This window comes from Anomaloglossus baeobatrachus, chromosome 3 (genome assembly GCF_048569485.1).
Source record: "Anomaloglossus baeobatrachus isolate aAnoBae1 chromosome 3, aAnoBae1.hap1, whole genome shotgun sequence".
NCBI classification, from domain to species: domain Eukaryota; kingdom Metazoa; phylum Chordata; class Amphibia; order Anura; family Aromobatidae; genus Anomaloglossus; species Anomaloglossus baeobatrachus.
In genome coordinates, this window is record NC_134355.1 from 396550008 (window position 1) to 396571136 (window position 21129).

The 21129-nt window shown below is 43.4% G+C and overlaps 1 protein-coding gene across 7 annotated transcripts in view; it reads right to left on the minus strand.

Annotated features, from left to right (window-relative positions):
- The window catches only part of ADGRB3 (adhesion G protein-coupled receptor B3), a 1441017-nt gene that overhangs the window by 862937 nt on the left and 556951 nt on the right, over window positions 1-21129 (minus strand). For all 7 annotated transcript variants that reach the window (XM_075340252.1, XM_075340251.1, XM_075340250.1 and 4 more), the window contains one exon: window positions 20312-20476. In XM_075340252.1, the coding sequence (XP_075196367.1) occupies window positions 20312-20476 (165 nt within the window). The remainder of the gene's footprint in view (window positions 1-20311; window positions 20477-21129) is intronic.

Genomic DNA, 21129 nt, shown 5'->3' on the forward strand with positions numbered 1-21129 from the left:
TCAAAATCTCTGATTAATGTTGGTGGTGACTGATTGCATTAGCTATTGCCTGCAAAGTTAGAGGTCAGGGGTTTAATGAGAAGAAGATAATTATGTAATTACTGTATGTGCCAAGCAGATATGCCGATCCCGCCCTCTGAAGAGGAGAGGAGCAATAAAGATGTTGCACAGGGAGAATAAGAGGAAGTTAGGACAACAGGACTGAGCTCTCAAATTGGAAGAATCCTACTGAATCAGGGACAGTTGGGAGCTATGCATACTGGTCAGATGAAGGCCGAAAACACACTCTTGATCTCTGTCTGGTGAATAATCGTCTATGGAAAAGTTACAGTACACGTTGGAAAAACAACCTTCCTATACTCTAAGCTATGTGAACAGATATAGTGTGCATTTAGCCAAAGTGATCACCAAGTGGTTATAATTTGATTCTGCAGCTAATCAAGAGTTGTGCAAGCATTTAATAATGTATTTTGTGTTTGCGTCCATAATCAAATGCATGGAAATGTAAGAGTAGATACATATTTGTCCAACAAACCATAGTAAAGTGCCCTATTATATATATATATATATATATATATATACTACATGTGCTCACTTTAGAAAACTTGCCCATCTGTTCTGTAATGGAAGGTGTAAACCTGTATATACAAAGAGCACACACATGTAGACTGTACTATCAGCCAGTACTCTCCATTGTCTCATAAGAAAGACTGACCATGTGCTGGGTTTAAACAAAATGATCCCTATCTTTAGATGAACATATATACATACATACACATCACTATCTTTGGCGGAGTATTTTTCTATTAGTCATTATACAAACATTTTAATATTAAAGGACCCAGCATTACAATCATCAAATATAATTACAGCCATTGCTGCTGGTGACAGGTCCTCTATTAGATTAATAAGTTGTCCACATAAAAGTGTATAGGACAAATTTTACTTATGCTGCAGAGTGAAACACACAATATGGCAGGATTTAAAAGGAAATCGTGAGCTAAAGAACACTATTTACCTGTAGATATATTGGTAATCTGCAGGTAAATAGCATTTTAAACATGTTCAAATAGATTACTCTAAGAGCGGCTTCAGGTAAGAATGAAGTTATGTTTTCCCTGCAGCAGCTCACTTACAGTGATTTGTGAGGCACAGGAGGCAGAAACAGTGCCCACTAATTACAGTTATCACTCCCACTGCATTTTGACTGACAACCTTCTCTGCCAGATCTGTACAGCTAGTGTGCAAGCAGGTTGTCAGTGAAGGTACAAGTGAAATTATTACAGTTCATTCATAGTATATTGAGGACGGACTGTTACATGCTAAAGGATTATTTGTAATCAGATTTTTTTTCTTTATTTTGTATTTTCATAAACAGCATTACACTTGTTCATTAGCTCTGGACTGGTATTACAGCACATCCCATATTTAAAGGGGCTGTCCAAAGTGTAAAAAGTAAATTTTTCACAAGGGTTAAACTAGATAAAAAAGGATAAAATAAGTCTTACTCCATTATAAACCTAAAGCTCCAGTTCTGACACTAACCCTGGGGGGTTTCTACTTCCTAGTCAGATCCCAAAACGCCGGAAATGGTAGGATATGCCAGATCAGCCAATTATTGACTGCTGTATGGGTGTTCACTGTCATTTCTGGTGTGTTCTCATGAGATTAGGAAGTAGAAACAAACAAAGAGTGGTTAAAAGTCTGAAAGAGTCCTATGGGGAGGGTGGTGCAGAGGAGTTAGTATACAGTCAGAAAGAGTCCTATTGGGAGGGTGGTGCAGAGGAGTTAGTATACAAAGTCAATTAGCTTCCAATTCTAATCAACACCCAAGGACATAACGCTTTCCTGTTTCTGGAAATTCTGGAAAGCATAAAGCAGACCATTTTTTTTGTTAGTCACACAGTCCTTTAATTATTTTCAAACTACAAACATTTGCCATATAAACTTAGAATTTCCTATTTTATTTTGTAAAACTTACTATCAGGGACTTGCTATCACGCAGTATACCATAGGATTGGGGACACTTTTAGACATCGACAGCAAAGAAAATCAGACAAAGAGCATCAAGATACATGTACAGTGATGCAGAAAACTGCACTTACAACGTGAAATCTCAGAAGGACTTAGGTCATAACCTGCTGTCATCAAGCTAGAATCCAGAACTTAGCTGACATTTTAAATTGCTCAGCATTTATAAACCACCATAACCTTCCACATCACAAATGTGATTTTCTCACTACTATGTTGGAGAACTTACCACATATGTTAAGTGTTTTAAAGTGAAGCTGAAACTGTGTTAGTCTTGTGTGTTATATATGTGTGTGTATATTTATATATATATATATATATATATATATATATATATATATGTTGTTTTACAACCCTTGCTGACTATTGTATTGTATTGCAGCATATTCGACAATTTAGCATCATATTCCACACTGACAGCAAACATCAAATAGCAGGTGCACATTGTATTCTTTATTTCATATAGTGTATTTCAGAAGAGTTTTGTACTAATTCTTACATGATTTTTCCTTCTATTTTGCTAACAACACGTCTCCATAAAGAAGCATTGTGATGCTCCTTTTCATGGATGCATTTGTAAAATATTCTATTAACAGCAGGTGGCAACCTTTGAAAACAAGATTACAGTCTGTTTTTGCTCTTGTTTTTCACATGCAGATGTTTGAATTAAATTTTGCAAAGAAATCTCTGCATGTTTGCTTCTAGATTAGATAAACATGTCTAATTTTAATTATCGGAGAAGGAAGCTGCAAATGAATCAACTGTGGATAGTAACATATTGATATCATAGACAATTGCAGATGTTTGTACTGTAACTAAGCAGCCTGTTAGTTATTTTTCACTGAAAGGTTTCCCCACAAATGTGTTCTATACAGATAGGACATGTGTACAGAATAAATCTACATAATCTTTTTTGCTCATTCCAAAATTATTTTTACAATAAGCTAAAATACTATTTCTTCTTACCATCTCTTGCTTGTTAAGTAAATATACAGCAGGTGAAATTAGTATTGAACACATCACCAATTTTGTAAGTAAATACATTTCTAAAACTGCTATTGAGATAAATTTCTCATCTGATGGCAAAAAACAAACCAAAGTTGTCCATAAATTAAGCATGTATAATAATGTGTATAGTAATGAGAAATGACACAGGAAAAATGTATTGAATTCATGAAAAAAGAAAGGTAGAAAGTCATGACACTAGCTGAAAACTATCAGTAATAAAAAAGCAATCCTGCTACTTAGTGAAAAATAATATTTGTTGGATCAGCTCATTGTGTGTAAAACAGTGTCTGATTGCCAAGGTGTAACACAAGAAACATCTCATGTTGGGTAAAAACAATGATCTGTCTCAAGACATTCGCAACCTTATTGTTGCAAAAATTACTCATGGCATTGGTTAGAGAATTTCTAAAGTACTGAAAGTTCCAGTGACAACTATTGGGGCTATAATCTGGAAGTTGAAAGAACACCATTTCACAATAAACGAGCCATAACCAGGTGTTCCCGGCAACATTTCAGACAAAAAAGTGAAAAGAACTATCAGATGAGATGTCCAACAACCAAGAACTACCTGTGGAGAGCTAAATTGCTTAACAAAAAGCATATTCAAGCACACTTAAAGTTTACTCAACAACATTTAAGTCTGTAAAATATTGGAACAATGTAGTCTGGTTAGATGGAACCAAAATTGAACTCCTTGGATGTAATAATATATACCATGTCTGAAGGCCAAAGGGCACTGCATATAACATCCAAAACTCAATACCATACAGTGAAGTCTAGTGGGAACAACCTGGTATGGAGCTGTTTTTCAGCATACGGCACTGGTAAACTTCATATAATTGAAGGATTGATGACTGGACTAATATACTTAGACGTTCTTGATAAAAATCTGCTGCCATCTCTCAGGATGATGAGGATGAAATGAGGGTAGTCATCTCAGCAAGACAATGATTCCAAACACATGGTTAAGCAAACTCAACTGGTTTTATAGAAAGAAAATATAGTAAATCTTCTGTCCTGAATCCAATAGAAAATTTATGGAAGTCACTATAACTCAGAATTCATAGAAACAGTCCACAGAACCTTTAAGATTTGAAGAGTGTTTTTTTTGAAGAATGGCCCAAAATCCCACCTCTGCAATGCATGTGACTATTTTCTCGATACAGGAGGTGTCATTACTAGAGCTGAGCGCGGTTCGTGGTTCGTGGTTCTCCAGTTCGCGGTTCGAGTGATTTTGGGGGGTGTTCTAGATCGAACTAGAACTCGAGCTTTTTGCTAAAAGCTTGATAGCTCGAGTTAAGTTCGAGAGCGGTTCTAGCAGCAAAAAGCCAAGCTAATTAGTAGCTGGCTTTCCGCTGTAATAGTGTAAGTCACTCTGTGACTCACACTGTTATGAAATTTCAGCGTATAGTGTGCGGGGACTGCGCGTTCAGATCACTGCTGCTGGGATAATGGCGGTCGCCATTTTTTTTTTCTAGTCTTCCTTCCCTAAGCGCGCGTGTAGTGGGGTGGGCAAGCATGTCCGCCAATCCCAGACACACACACAGCTAAGTGGACTTTTTGCCAGACAAGCAAGGGCATGTGTCATAGGCTGTCCATGTCACATGTCCCTGCATTATAAAAACGGGTATCTGCCCGTCTGGATGCCATTATCTGCATTCTGCGTCTGGGTGTCAGTCACCGCTGGCGCAGTTCCTGTCGCCGAACCTGTTGTGTACGCTCTAGACACAGAACTATACAGAATGGGGATAGAAGTTTCTTTCAGCCCTTGTAAGGGCTAATTACAGCAGGCTCAGAGCCATAGGTGACAGTCAGGTCCATGGAAACAGTTGTTAACAGCTACAGATAACAGCGTCTGTGTAGCTAAGCTCAGGGACTTTCTCGCTGCATTTCACCATTAGGAGGGACAGAAAGAGAGGCTGCCTTTCCTCTACACTGACCCACAACCCGGCCACTGTACCCTCCTGCCCTTTGCACACTCAATCTCATTGTTACTAAGCCATTATACTAGCAAACACTGAGGAAACTTAGTGACATCCTAAAAGTAGCTGTTGCACTTCATTAGTGTCCCACTGGTGCAAAGATATTTGCAGCACCTCTGCATTGCACACTCAAGCTTATTGTTACTAAGCCATTATACTAGCAAACACTGAGGAAACTTAGTGGCATCCTAAAAGTGGCTATTGGACTTCCATTAGTGTCCCACTGGTGCAAAGCTATTTGGAGCACCTCTGCATTGCACACTCAAGCTCATTGTTACTAAGCCATTATACTGGCAAACACTGAGGAAACTTAGTGGCATCCTAAAAGTGGCTGTTGGACATTATTAGTGTCCCACTGGTGCAAAGCTATTTGCAGCACCTCTGCATTGCACACTCAAACTCATTTTTACTAAGCTATTAGAATAGCAAACTGTGCTGCCAGTTTAAGGGCCATAGTTGCATTGTCCGGGATAGTTATTGTTGTTTATTCTGCTGTCAATAAAGGTAGACCACCGCTGCAATCTACATCCCCTCTCAATTTTTACTAACACATTTTAAGTGCACAATCTTGTCGCAATATAAATGAGTGGCAAAATGACAGTTGCTGGTGGAAAGGGGAACAGGCGTGTTGGAAAAGGGAAAAAAGGGTTTGTCCGTGGGGAAGGTGGCAAAGCTCCATTAAAATCTGCAGAATCTCTCCGCCACCTCAACTACCGCATCCAAAAAACACCATCCACCGCCTGCCCCTTCCAGTGCATCCGCGCGCTCTTCATCTTCTAGGACTGTGGGGACAGCTGTCACACCTGGCTTTCCACCACAACTTCCACCACTGTAACCGCAACAGGCAGTTTGCTTGGTAGGTCACAGTTGGTATGGAAGGGGAAACAAGTGCGTGTGTACAGCTCTCTCAGACATCGATAGCATCAACGTTGAGTGAAGGCAACATCATGTCTACGTCTGCACTTTCCTCACAAATCTGCATTTTTTCAGGGATATTCTACTCACCACCGTCTACACGCAGCAGCCAGATCTCTGTCCCTCAGATGTGGACAAATAAAAGGCCATTTCCTGCGACCCATGAAAAAGCTAAGAGGTTGACTTTATCCCTCTGTAAGCTCTTGGCTACCGAAATGCTGCCTTTCCGCCTGGTGGACACACAGGATTTTAGAGACCTTATGTCTGTCGCTGTGCCCTAGTACCAGATGCCCAGTCGCCACTACTTCTCTAAGAAAGGTGTGTCTGCGCTACACCAGCATGTCGCACACAACATCACCGCTTCCTTTGGAAACTCTGTGTGTGAACGGGTGCATTTCACCACCGATACATGGACCAGTAAGCATGGACAGGGACGTTACATGTCACTGACTGGGCACTGGGTAACTATGGTGCTAGATGGTGAAGGGTCTGCTGCACAAGTCTTGCTGTCCCAACGACTTGGGCGTCAATCCTCTGTCTGTCCAAGTTCCTCCACTGCTTCTGCCTCCTCAACCTCGTCTGGGTCCTCCACCTCCACCCCAAGCCTGCCTGGTCAGGCCACCAGCATTGTAACTGCGCAGAAGGAATCACGCACCCCTCATTACTATGCTGGCAGCAGAGCGCAACAGCATCAGGCGGTCTTTGTCTTGAAATGTCTTGGAACTAAGAGTCACACAGTGGCTGGGTTGTGGGCAGCTCTGGAGACTGAGTTTGGTAAATGGTTGTCTCCACTCAACCTGCAGCCTGGTAAGGCCATGTGCGACAATGCTGCAAACCTGGGTGCAGCCCTGCACCTGGGCAAGGTGACACACGTGCCTTGTATGGCTCACGTGTTAAACCTTGTTGTCCAGCAATTTTTAACACACTGTGCCGGCCTAAATGGCCTTCTGAACAGGGCACAAAAACTGTCTGCTCATTTCCGCTGTTCAACCACAGCAGGTGAGCGACTTGCATCGCTCCAGAAGTCTTTCGGCCTGCCGGTTCATCGCCTGAAATGTGATGTGCCGACATGCTGGAATTCGACTCTCCACATGTTACAGCGACTGTGGCAGCACCGCCGAGCCCTGGTGCAATCCGTCATGACGTATAGCCTGGGCCAACGAGATGCAGAGGTGGGGCAGATCACCCTGATGGAGTGGTCTCAGATCAAGGACCTATGCACCCTTCTGCACAGTTTCGAAATGGCGACGAATATGTTTAGCGCTGATAATGCCATTATCAGCATGACAATTCCAGTCATTTACATGCTGGAGCACACGCTAAACACTATTTGGAGTCAGGGGGTGGGACAACAGGAAGGGGAGGAACTACAGGAGAATTCATATGCGCAAGGGACAACAACATCACCAAGGTACAGGCGTTCCTCATCACCAAGGCAGCAGGCCTGGGACCATGGGGGACAGGGATCAACAAGGGCACATGGTAGCAGACAAAATGTTGAGGAAGGTGCAGGAGAACATGAAGAAATGGATGAAGAACTGTCCATGGACATGGAAGACTCAGCGAATGAGGGAGACCTTGGTCAAATTTCAGTTGAAAGAGGTTGGGGGGAGATGTCAGAGGAAGAAAGAACGGTTAGCACCTCTATGCCACAAACACAGCATGGACTTGGTTCGCATGGCTGCGCAAGGCACATGAGCACCTTCTTGCTGCATTACCTCCAACATGACCCTCGTATTGTTAAAATTAGAAGTGATGATGACTACTGGCTTGCCACACTATTAGATCCCTGGTACAAGTCCAAATTTTGTAACATAATTCCAGCCATAGAAGGGGACGCACGTATACAGGAGCATCAGCAGAAGCTGTTACTTGATCTTAACTCGCCTTTTCCACCAAACAACTGTGGTGCACGGAGTGAATCTCCCAGTTGTAACTTGACAAGCATGGGACGGTCTCGTCATCTTCAACAGTCTACCTGTACCAGCAGCACCGTATCTGGTGATGGTAAAAGCAATTTTATTGAATCTTTTCACAATTTTTTTAGACCATCCTTTGCAAGGCCACCAGAGACAACAAGTCTGACACATAGTCAACGGCTGGAGAGGATGATACAGGAGTATCTCCAAATGAACATCAATGCCATGACTTTGCAAATAGAGCCTTGCTCATTTTGGGCTTCAAATCTTAAAAAATGGCCAGAGCTCTCCACTTACGCCTTGGAGATATTGTCATGTCCAGCTGCTAGCGTTGTATCTGATTGTGTCTTCAGTGCTGCTGGGTGTGTGCTGACAGATAAGCGTACGCGTCTGTCCAGTGACAATGTGGACAGACTAACGTTCATCAAAATGAACAAGTCATGGATCCACAAGGAATTTACTACCCCTATGTCATCCTGCGGAGAGTAAATGCTTGTGGATTTGGAATATGTTTGATGCAAATCAAAACATCCTGTTTGCAACTGGGGCACAAGTGCATCCACTGATGGGGTGTCTGTGTGGCCCAATTTTTGGAAAAAAAGGAGACTCCGCTTGGAGTAACCCTTGTTGCTGTGTTTTTAAAAAGGATCCAAGATAAACAAGTCATGTTTCAGCAAAGACTTTGCTACCTACCCCGGTGTCATCCTGGGGACGGTTAAGGATGGCGTAATTTTGAATGTGCTTGATGCAAATCTAACTGTGAAGTAAACAACTGGGGCACAAGTGCTGCCACTGAAGGGGTGTCTATGTGGCCCAATTTTTGGAAAAAAGGGAGACTCCGCTAGGAGTATCCCTTGCTTGCTGTGTTTTTAAAAAGGAGCCAAGATGAACAAGTCATTTTTCAGCAAAGACATAGCTACCTACCCCGGTGCCATCCTGGGGACGGTTAAGGATGGCGTATTTTTGAATGTGCTTGATGCAAATCTACCTGTGAAGTGTACAACTGGGGCACAATTGCTGCCACTGAAGGGGTGTCTATGTGGCCCAATATTTGGAAAAAAGGGAGACTCCACTTGGAGTAACCCATGCTTGCAGTTTATCTAAAAATGATCCAAGATGAACAGGTCTGGGATCAGCAAAGAGTTTGCTACCTACTCCGGTGCCATCCTGGGGATGGTTAAGGATGGCGTATTTTTGAATGTGCTTGATGCAAATCTACCTGTGAAGTTTACAACTGGGGCACAAGTGCTGCCACAGAAGGGGTGTCTGTGTGGCCCAATTTTTGGAAAAAAGGGTGACTCTGCTTAGAGTATCCCTTGCTTGCTGTGTTTTTAAAAAGGAGCCAAGATGAACAAGTCATGTTTCAGCAAAGACTTTGCTACCTACCTCGGTGTCATTATGGGGACGGTTAAGGATGGCGTATTTTTGAATAAGCTTGATGCAAATCTACCTGAGAAGTGTACAACTGGGGCACAAGTGCTGCCACTGAAGGGGTGGGTGTCTGTGTGGCCTAATTTTTGGAAAAAAGAGAGACTCCGCTTGGAGTAATTCTTGCTTACTGTGTTTTTAAAAAGGAGCCAAGATGAACAAGTCATGTTTCAGCAAAGACTTTGCTACCTACCCCGGTGTCATCCTGGGGATGGTTAAGGATGGCATATTTTTGAATGTGCTTGATGCAAATCTACCTGTGAGGTGTACAACTGGGGCACAGGTGCTGCCACTGAAGGGGTGTCTATGTGGCCCAATATTTGGAAAAAAGGGAGACTCCGCTTGGAGTAACCCTTGCTTGCAGTGTATCTAAAAATGATCCAAGATGAACAGGTCTGGGATCAGCAAAGACTTTGCTACCTACCCCGGTGCCATCCTGGGGACAGTTAAGGATGGCGTTTTTTTGAATGTGCTTGATGCAAATCTACCTGTGAAGTGTACGACTGGGGCACAAGTGCTGCCACAGAAGGGGTGGGTGTCTGTGTGGCCCAATTTTTGGAAAAAAGGGTGACTCTGCCTAGAGTAACCCTTGCTTGCTGTGTTTTTAAAAAGGAGCCAAGATGAACAAGGCATGTTTCAGCAAAGACTTTGCTACCTACCCCGGTGTCATCCTGGGGACGGTTAAGGATGGCGCATTTTTGAATGTGCTTGATGCAAATCTACCTGAGAAGTGTACAACTGGGGCACAAGTGCTGCCACTGAAGGGGTGGGTGTCTGTGTGGCCCAATTTTTGGAAAAAAGAGAGACTCCACTTGGAGTAACTCTTGCTTACTGTGTTTTTAAAAAGGAGCCAAGATGAGCAAGTCATGTTTCAGCAAAGACTTTGCTACCTACCCCGGTGTCATCCTGGGGACGGTTAAGGATGGCGTATTTTTGAATGTGCTTGATGCAAATCTACCTGTGAAGTGTACAACTGGGGCACAGGTGCTGCCACTGAAGGGGTGTCTATGTGGCCCAATATTTGGAAAAAAGGGAGACTCCGCTTGGAGTAACCCTTGTTTGCAGTGTATCTAAAAATGATCCAAGATGAACAGGTCTGGGATCAGCAAAGACTTTGCTACCTACCCCGGTGCCATCCTGGGGACAGTTAAGGATGGTGTATTTTTGAATGTGCTTGATGCAAATCTACCTGTGAAGTGTACGACTGGGGCACTAGTGCTGCCACAGAAGGGGTGTCTGTGTGGCCCAATTTTTGGAAAAAAAGGAGACTCTGCTTGGAGTAACCCTTGCTTGCTGTGTTTTTAAAAAGGAGCCAAGATGAACAAGTCATGTTTCAGCAAAGACTTTCCTACCTACCCCGGTGTCATCCTGGGGACGGTTAAGGATGGTGTATTTTTGAATGTGCTTGATGCAAATCTACCTGAGAAGTGTACAACTGGGGCTCAAGTGCTGCCACTGAAGGGGTGGGTGTCTGTGTGGCCCAATTTTTGGAAAAAAGGGAGACTCCGCTTGGAGTAACCCTTGCTTGCTGTGTTTTTAAAAAGGAGCCAAGATGAACAAGTCATGTTTCAGCAAAGACTTTCCTACCTACCCCGGTGTCATCCTGGGGACGGTTAAGGATGGCGTATTTTTGAATGTGCTTGATGCAAATCTACCTGTGAAGTGTACGACTGGGGCACAAGTGCTGACACTGAAGGGGTGGGTGTCTGTGTGGCCTAATTTTTGGAAAAAAGAGAGACTCCGCTTTGAGTAACTCTTGAGTACTGTGTTTTTAAAAAGGAGCCAAAATGAACAAGTCATGTTTCAGCAAAGACTTTGCTACCTACCCCGGTGTCATCCTGGGGATGGTTAAGGATGGCATATTTTTGAATGTGCTTGATGCAAATCTACCTGTGAGGTGTACAACTGGGGCACAGGTGCTGCCACTGAAGGGGTGTCTATGTGGCCCAATATTTGGAAAAAAGGGAGACTCCGCTTTGAGTAACCCTTGCTTGCAGTGTATCTAAAAATGATCCAAGATGAACAGGTCTGGGATCAGCAAAGACTTTGCTATCTACCCCGGTGCCATCCTGGGGACAGTTAAGGATGGCGTTTTTTTGAATGTGCTTGATGCAAATCTACCTGTGAAGTGTACGACTGGGGCACAAGTGCTGCCACAGAAGGGGTGTCTGTGTGGCCCAATTTTTGGAAAAAAGGGTGACTCTGCCTAGAGTAACCCTTGCTTGCTGTGTTTTTAAAAAGGAGCCAAGATGAACAAGGCATGTTTCAGCAAAGACTTTGCTACCTACCCCGGTGTCATCCTAGGGACGGTTAAGGATGGCGTATTTTTGAATGTGCTTGATGCAAATCTACCTGAGAAGTGTACAACTGGGGCACAAGTGCTGCCACTGAAGGGGTGTCTGTGTGGCCCAATTTTTGGAAAAAGGTGACTCTGCTTAGAGTAACCCTTGCTTGCTGTGTTTTTAAAAAGGAGCCAAGATGAACAAGTAATGTTTCAGCAAAGACTTTGCTACCTACCCCGGTGTCATTCTGGGGACGGTTAATGATGGCGTATGTTTGAATGTGCTTGATGCAAATCTACCTGTGAAGTGTACAACTGGGGCCCAAGTGCTGCCACTGAAGGGGTGGGTGTCTGTGCGGCCCAATTTTTGGAAAAAAGGGAGACTCCGCTTGGAGTAACCCTTGCTTGCTGTGTTTTTAAAAAGTAGCCAAGATGAACAAGTCATGTTTCAGCAAAGACTTTGCTACCTACCCCGGTGTCATCCTGGGGACGGTTAAGGATGGCGTATTTTTGAATGTGCTTGATGCAAATCTACCTGTGAAGTGTACAACTGGGGCACAAGTGCTGCCACAGAAGGGGTGTCTGTGTGGCCCAATTTTTGGAAAAAAGGGTGACTCTGCTTAGAGTAACCCTTGCTTGCTGTGTTTTTAAAAAGGAGCCAAGATGAACAAGTCATGTTTCAGCAAAGACTTTGCTACCTACCCCGGTGTCATCCTGGGGACGGTTAAGGATGGCGTATGTTTGAATGTGCTTGATGCAAATCTACCTGTGAAGTGTACAACTGGGGCAGAAGTGCTGCCACTGAAGGGGTGTCTATGTGGCCCAATATTTGGAAAAAAAGGAGACTCCACTTGGAGTAACCCTTGCTTGCAGTTTATCTAAAAATGATCCAAGATGAACAGGTCTGAGATCAGCAAAGAGTTTGCTACCTACCCCGGTGCCATCCTGGGGATGGTTTAGGATGGCGTATTTTTGAATGTGCTTGATGCAAATCTACCTGTAAAGTGTACAACTGGGGCAGAAGTGCTGCCACAGAAGGGGTGTCTGTGTGGCCCAATTTTTGGAAAAATGGGTGACTCTGCTTAGAGTAACCCTTGCTTGCTGTGTTTTTAAAAAGGAGCCAAGATGAACAAGTCATGCTTCAGCAAAGACTTTGCTACCTACCCCGGTGTCATCCTGGGGACGGTTAAGGATGGCGTATGTTTGAATGTGCTTGATGCAAATCTACCTGAGAAGTGTACAACTGGGGCACAAGTGCTGCCACTGAAGGGGTGGGTGTCTGTGCGGCCCAATTTTTGGAAAAAAGGGAGACTCCGCTTGGAGTAACCCTTGCTTGCTGTGTTTTTAAAAAGTAGCCAAGATGAACAAGTCATGTTTCAGCAAAGACTTTCCTACCTACCCCGGTGTCATCCTGGGGACGGTTAAGGATGGCGTATTTTTGAATGTGCTTGATGCAAATCTACCTGTGAAGTGTACGACTGGGGCACAAGTGCTGACACTGAAGGGGTGTCTATGTGGCCCAATATTTGGAAAAAAGGGAGACTCCGCTTGGAGTAACCCTTGCTTACAGTTTATCTAAAAATGATCCAAGATGAACAGGTCTGGGATCAGCAAAGAGTTTGCTACCTACCCCGGTGCCATCCTGGGGATGGTTAAGGATGGCGTATTTTTGAATGTGCTTGATGCAAATCTACCTGTGAAGTGTACGACTGGGGCACAAGTGCTGCCACAGAAGGGATGTCTGTGTGGCCCAATTTTTGGAAAAAGGGTGACTCTGCTTAGAGTAACCCTTGCTTGCTGTGTTTTTAAAAAGGAGCCAAGATGAACAAGTCATGTTTCAGCAAAGACTTTGCTACCTACCCCGGTGTCATCCTGGGGACGGTTAAGGATGGCGTATGTTTGAATGTGCTTGATGCAAATCTACCTGAGAAGTGTACAACTGGGGCACAAGTGCTGCCACTGAAGGGGTGGGTGTCTGTGCGGCCCAATTTTTGGAAAAAAGGGAGAGTCCGCTTGGAGTAACCCTTGCTTGCTGTGTTTTTAAAAAGGAGCCAAGATGAACAAGTCATGTTTCAGCAAAGACTTTCCTACCTACCCCGGTGTCATCCTGGGGACGGTTAAGGATGGCGTATTTTTGAATGTGCTTGATGCAAATCTACCTGTGAAGTGTACGACTGGGGCACAAGTGCTGACACTGAAGGGGTGGGTGTCTGTGTGGCCTAATTTTTGGAAAAAAGAGAGACTCCGCTTTGAGTAACTCTTGATTACTGTGTTTTTAAAAAGGAGCCAAGATGAACAAGTCATGTTTCAGCAAAGACTTTGCTACCTACCCCGGTGTCATCCTGGGGATGGTTAGGGATGGCATATTTTTGAATGTGCTTGATGCAAATCTACCTGTGAGGTGTACAACTGGGGCACAGGTGCTGCCACTGAAGGGGTGTCTATGTGGCCCAATATTTGGAAAAAAGGGAGACTCCGCTTGGAGTAACCCTTGCTTGCAGTGTATCTAAAAATGATCCAAGATGAACAGGTCTGGGATCAGCAAAGACTTTGCTACCTTCCCCGGTGCCATCCTGGGGACAGTTAAGGATGGCGTTTTTTTGAATGTGCTTGATGCAAATCTACCTGTGAAGTGTACGACTGGGGCACAAGTGCTGCCACAGAAGGGGTGTCTGTGTGGCCCAATTTTTGGAAAAAAGGGTGACTCTGCCTAGAGTAACCCTTGCTTGCTGTGTTTTTAAAAAGGAGCCAAGATGAACAAGGCATGTTTCAGCAAAGACTTTGCTACCTACCCCGGTGTCATCCTGGGGACGGTTAAGGATGGCGTATTTTTGAATGTGCTTGATGCAAATCTACCTGAGAAGTGTACAACTGGGGCACAAGTGCTGCCACTGAAGGGGTGTCTGTGTGGCCCAATTTTTGGAAAAAAGGGTGACTCTGCTTAGAGTAACCCTTGCTTGCTGTGTTTTTAAAAAGGAGCCAAGATGAACAAGTAATGTTTCAGCAAAGACTTTGCTACCTACCCCGGTGTCATTCTGGGGACGGTTAATGATGGCGTATGTTTGAATGTGCTTGATGCAAATCTACCTGAGAAGTGTACAACTGGGGCACAAGTGCTGCCACTGAAGGGGTGGGTGTCTGTGCGGCCCAATTTTTGGAAAAAAGGGAGACTCCGCTTGGAGTAACCCTTGCTTGCTGTGTTTTTAAAAAGGAGCCAAGATGAACAAGTCATGTTTCAGCAAAGACTTTGCTACCTACCCCGGTGTCATCCTGGGGACGGTTAAGGATGGCGTATTTTTGAATGTGCTTGATGCAAATCTACCTGAGAAGTGTACAACTGGGGCACAAGTGCTGCCACTGAAGGGGTGGGTGTCTGTGCGGCCCAATTTTTGGAAAAAAGGGAGACTCCGCTTGGAGTAACCCTTGCTTGCTGTGTTTTTAAAAAGGAGCCAAGATGAACAAGTCATGTTTCAGCAAAGACTTTCCTACCTACCCCGGTGTCATCCTGGGGACGGTTAAGGATGGCGTATTTTTGAATGTGCTTGATGCAAATCTACCTGTGAAGTGTACGACTGGGGCGCAAGTGCTGACACTGAAGGGGTGTCTATGTGGCCCAATATTTGGAAAAAAGGGAGACTCCGCTTGGAGTAACCCTTGCTTGCAGTTTATCTAAAAATGATCCAAGATGAACAGGTCTGGGATCAGCAAAGAGTTTGCTACCTACCCCGGTGCCATCCTGGGGATGGTTAAGGATGGCGTATTTTTGAATGTGCTTGATGCAAATCTACCTGTGAAGTGTACGACTGGGGCACAAGTGCTGCCACAGAAGGGGTGTCTGTGTGGCCCAATTTTTGGAAAAAGGGTGACTCTGCTTAGAGTAACCCTTGCTTGCTGTGTTTTTAAAAAGGAGCCAAGATGAACAAGTCATGTTTCAGCAAAGACTTTGCTACCTACCCCGGTGTCATTATGGGGACGGTTAAGGATGGCGTATTTTTGAATGTGCTTGATGCAAATCTACCTGAGAAGTGTACAACTGGGGCACAAGTGCTGCCACTAAAGGGGTGGGTGTCTGTGCGGCCCAATTTTTGGAAAAAAGGGAGACTCCGCTTGGAGTAACCCTTGCTTGCTGTGTTTTTAAAAAGGAGCCAAGATGAACAAGTCATGTTTCAGCAAAGACTTTCCTACCTACCCCGGTGTCATCCTGGGGACGGTTAAGGATGGCGTATTTTTGAATGTGCTTGATGCAAATCTACCTGTGAAGTGTACCACTGGGGCGCAAGTGCTGACACTGAAGGGGTGTCTATGTGGCCCAATATTTGGAAAAAAGGGAGACTCCGCTTGGAGTAACCCTTGCTTGCAGTTTATCTAAAAATGATCCAAGATGAACAGGTCTGGGATCAGCAAAGAGTTTGCTACCTACCCCGGTGCCATCCTGGGGATGGTTAAGGATGGCGTATTTTTGAATGTGCTTGATGCAAATCTACCTGTGAAGTGTACGACTGGGGCACAAGTGCTGCCACAGAAGGGGTGTCTGTGTGGCCCAATTTTTGGAAAAAGGGTGACTCTGCTTAGAGTAACCCTTGCTTGCTGTGTTTTTAAAAAGGAGCCAAGATGAACAAGTCATGTTTCAGCAAAGACTTTGCTACCTACCCCGGTGTCATTATGGGGACGGTTAAGGATGGCGTATTTTTGAATGTGCTTGATGCAAATCTACCTGAGAAGTGTACAACTGGGGCACAAGTGCTGCCACTGAAGGGGTGGGTGTCTGTGTGGCCTAATTTTTGGAAAAAAGAGAGACTCCGCTTGGAGTAACTCTTGATTACTGTGTTTTTAAAAAGGAGCCAAGATGAACAAGTCATGTTTCAGCAAAGACTTTGCTACCTACCCCGGTGTCATCCTGGGGATGGTTAAGGATGGCATATTTTTGAATGTGCTTGATGCAAATCTACCTGTGAAGTGTACAACTGGGGCACAGGTGCTGCCACTGAAGGGGTGTCTATGTGGCCCAATATTTGGAAAAAAGGGAGACTCCGCTTGGAGTAACCCTTGCTTGCAGTGTATCTAAAAATGATCCAAGATGAACAGGTCTGGGATCAGCAAAGACTTTGCTACCTACCCCGGTGCCATCCTGGGGACAGTTAAGGATGGCGTTTTTTTGAATGTGCTTGATGCAAATCTACCTGTGAAGTGTACGACTGGGGCACAAGTGCTGCCACAGAAGGGGTGTCTGTGTGGCTCAATTTTTGGAAAAAAGGGTGACTCTGCCTAGAGTAACCCTTGCTTGCTGTGTTTTTAAAAAGGAGCCAAGATGAACAAGGCATGTTTCAGCAAAGACTTTGCTACCTACCCCGGTGTCATCCTGGGGACGGTTAAGGATGGCGTATTTTTGAATGTGCTTGATGCAAATCTACCTGAGAAGTGTACAACTGGGGCACAAGTGCTGCCACTGAAGGGGTGGGTGTCTGTGTGGCCCATTTTTTGGAAAAAAGAGAGACTCCGCTTGGAGTAACTCTTGCTTACTGTGTTTTTAAAAAGGAGCCAAGATGAACAAGTCATGTTTCAGCAAAGACTTTGCTACCTACCCCGGTGTCATCTGGGGATGGTTAAGAATGGCGTATTTTTGAATGTGCCTGATGCAAATCTACCTGTGAAGTGTACAACTGGGGCACAAGTGCTGCCACTGAAGGAGTGGGTGTCTGTGTGGCCCAATTTTTGGAAAAAAGGGAGACTCCGCTTTGAGTCACCTTGCGGTGTTTTACATCATTTTAGAAGGGCATGCCATGCCTATATCTGTGTCTTCTCCTCTTTTTCCTTGTCCAGCTCTTTTGTTTTCGCATGAGTATATGTCCTTGTCACTTTTCCAAGTGTTTTTGTTGTGTTGTGAGTTGTTTGTCACCTTTTGGACACATTTGAAGGTGTTTTCTAGGTGTTTTTATGTGTTTGTGATTGCCTCCTTTTGTTTCCTATGGGTTCGAGTGGTTCGCCGAACCAGTTTGCCGAACCGAACGCGAACCAGACCTTGGTTCGGCGAACCAAGCTCGAGCCGAACCGCGACCGGTTCGCTCATCTCTAGTCATTACCAATAAATGCTTTTGTACAAAGTATTAAATACATTTCAGTAAATGTGTTCAATATTTTTTTCCCTGTGTCAATTCTAATTATTGCACATAACCTAACTTATGGACATCTATTGCTTGATTTCCCTGTCTGTGTGAATTGGATGGGTTGTTACAGATATCTAGCAAAACAAATTAATAGCACCTTTAGAAATATTCTTACGGAATTGATGACACGTTAAATACATTTTTCAACTACTGCATATACATATTAACTCTGTAAAAAATGTCTTTCTGTATTGTCAATGTCTATCTATCTTTTTGCTCCCAGTTCACATATGGGAGCCAGTGGGAGGTGAGTGCACAGCTCCTCTCACTGTGTGCTGGTGCTGTGTGGTGGCTGCTGTTGTGGTGGTGTGGTGTCAGTGGGGCGGCGCGGCCTGGAGCCTTGGGGGCTTTGCCTTGCAGCATGGGTGCTGTGAGGCACCAGGTCGCCCGCCTCGCTGGCGCTTTGTCGCTGCGGCGGTGGTCAGTGCACGGTGCCACACAAAAAGGTCAGGTTAGGGACCCACTCAAGAGGTTTGCCGTGATGTGGCAGTGGGCTTAATACAATCTGATCAGAATGGTAACAAAAGAACCTCATGTTCTATTTAATTTTTTGCCTAGCGGCTTTAGATCATTGTATTTTTGGGATGTGCGATCCATGTCTTTTTCTTCATAGTATGGTATTTATAGCAGTCTATCCCCCTCTTTTTTTGCTTGGATCTGCACTCTCCCCATTTGGCACAGGTGATTTTAATCAGCAGGAGACTGCAAGAGGGGTCAGCCTTCTTTTTGCTCCCAGTTCACATATGGGAGCCAGTGGGAGGTGAGTGCACAGCTCCTCTCACTGTGTGCTGGTGCTGTGTGGTGGCTGCTGTTGTGGTGGTGTGGTGTCAGTGGCACGGCGCGGCCTGGAGCCTTGGGGGCTTTGCCTTGCAGCATGGGTGCTTTGAGGCACCAGGTCGCCCACCTCGCTGGCGCTTTGTCGCTGCGGCGGTGGTCAGTGCACGGTGCCCCACAAAAAGGTCAGGTTAGGGACCCACTCAAGAGGTTTGCCGTGACGTGGCAGTGGGCTTAATACAATCTGATCAGAATGGTAACAAAAGAACCTCATGTTCTATTTAATTTTTTGCCTAGCGGCTTTAGATCATTGTATTTTTGGGATGTGCGATCCATGTCTTTTTCTTCATAGTATGCTATCTATCTATGTATCGATGAAGTAGTTGGCCTCATGATGGTTAACGATAGATTGTTAATAACGTAGCACACCTTGTATATTTAAGCTATTTGTGTAGCATGTCCATCTTTAACTTTGAATTAAACATATGCTACACATATCAGCTGCATAGCAAGTACACCCCCTTCATCAGGTTTAAAAAAACATTCCATAGGCTATAAACTTTAGGGGGTCCAAATTATTTTAAGATAACATTGTATAGAATAGCAGCTGAACAATATTGTGCAGCTTTTAGAGCTTGAAGCCCAGTGTCAGACATAGCCAGACTCCTCATAGACAAGGTTGAGACTAATCATAACCATCTCTCGCTATCTAATCAGTGTATACACATCACTGAGCAATTGCTATATATATGTATTAGTAGCAAGCGTTCAAAGTGCTCAATCTTCTGGAAATAGCAGTCATGTGATCGCTGTATATAGAGAGGAAGTTAATGCTGTTGGGTCCGAGGAGACCCAGTCAGCACTGCTATGCAGCCGTGAGATTTAATTTCCTCTGTACCCAGGGCTAACACATCAGTCTCAGTTACAATCGACATAAGAAAATATAAAAGTTATAATATGTTTACATATCCTCCAAAGATTAGTTATGACATTATAGGGGACAGAATGAGTGATCTCATAATATATTATTTAATAAAAAAGCAGAAACAAAGACTGCTGCCAATCCAAATTGCAGTTAAAAAAAACCCAAAAACATATCCGATACATAAAAAATAATTGTTATGGAAAAAGGAACACATTTTCAGTAGTCCTTTGTGGTCACAAAAAGTAATATCAAAAACAGAAGTATTTCTTTTATTTTCCCACTGATGCAAAAAGTATGGAACTAACAGAAAAATTTGTCCAGAACAAAAGATGCAAAATTATTTGCGTATCCAAACAAGAAGAAAATGTCCAGCTTTCTAAACAGTATGTACCAATAAACCGAAAAATGTGACTCGACAGGAAATGGGAAAAAATTGACTTGGCCTTCAACTGATTAATATTGTTTGTATTGAGAAGTCTGGTGACAAAGTTTAATTATGTGTTTAAAAATGACTAAATATACTATTACAACAAACACATTACTGTGTGATAATCTGTTAAATGAGTTAAATTTAATGCATCCTTACTGAAAAAAGTTAGCAAACTATATCTAACCAGGTTAGGAAAAGATGGAGACTCATATGTTTAATTACAAAAAAGATATGTACATTAAGTCACACTTGAACCTTGGTTCTTTTAGGGCACAAAGATCCTCTGTAATATAGAATGATATCAGTATGATACATGGCATATAGTATAGTAAGTTCCTAGGTCTGATATAGTCCTTGAACAGACATGATTTTCCAGCATAATAGTTTTCATAAAGAAAATCTGATAATATAATATGATAGTATGCAAGGTAGTCCATATTCTAATAGTACTTACCGGGACATCTCTGCTCATTGCATTTTCGGACATCTTCCCCTGATCCTTCACATTGCTGGCCAGTAATAGTAATTCCTTGGCAGCTTCGTGTTCTTTTTTCCCATCCACCGTCACATGATCTGGAACAACCACTCCAAGGTCCCCAATGGTTCCACTGTCCATTAGCTAGGCACAAGAACATAATATCATACTATAAATAAAGCTCCCATTGGGTCTCAGAAAACATCTGTGTCATGATGTTGCAGAATTTGTATTCATAATGGATTGCAAGAGGTCAATCTTTTTTATGTACTTGGTACTTTAAACTTAAAACAAAAGACAATGTTGACTATTGGAATATTATGGTTTGTTCAATATATAAACCTGTACATTTTGTATATATAAAGGTAAATATAAAACATCATTAAAATATGAAATAGTACATACTTATTTGCTACATAGAATGAATATGTTTTAGACTCTGGAGTGTTAAAAGCCCAGGAAAACATAATAGTAAAGGTTAATATGAACATTATCATTCTTTTCACCAAGCAACTTCGACACTAAAAAATATAGCTTCCACATGGGTGATCCCTTTATTGTCAGCTTAGTCAACCTTCTCAAATGTCTATGAACCATACGTTAAATACAGAATCTAAAAGGAAGTCGCTCCTATGTGGCAATGGTCATCACATCAGTTACAGAGTATCAGAATTCAAGAGCAAAGAACTAGCTAGAAAACAAGAAATACAGCAAAATCTATCATTTGTTAGAACGAGAAATTAAAGAGGAGTAAATATAATCTTTAAATAAATGAAATATCTAGTAGAACAATTAGA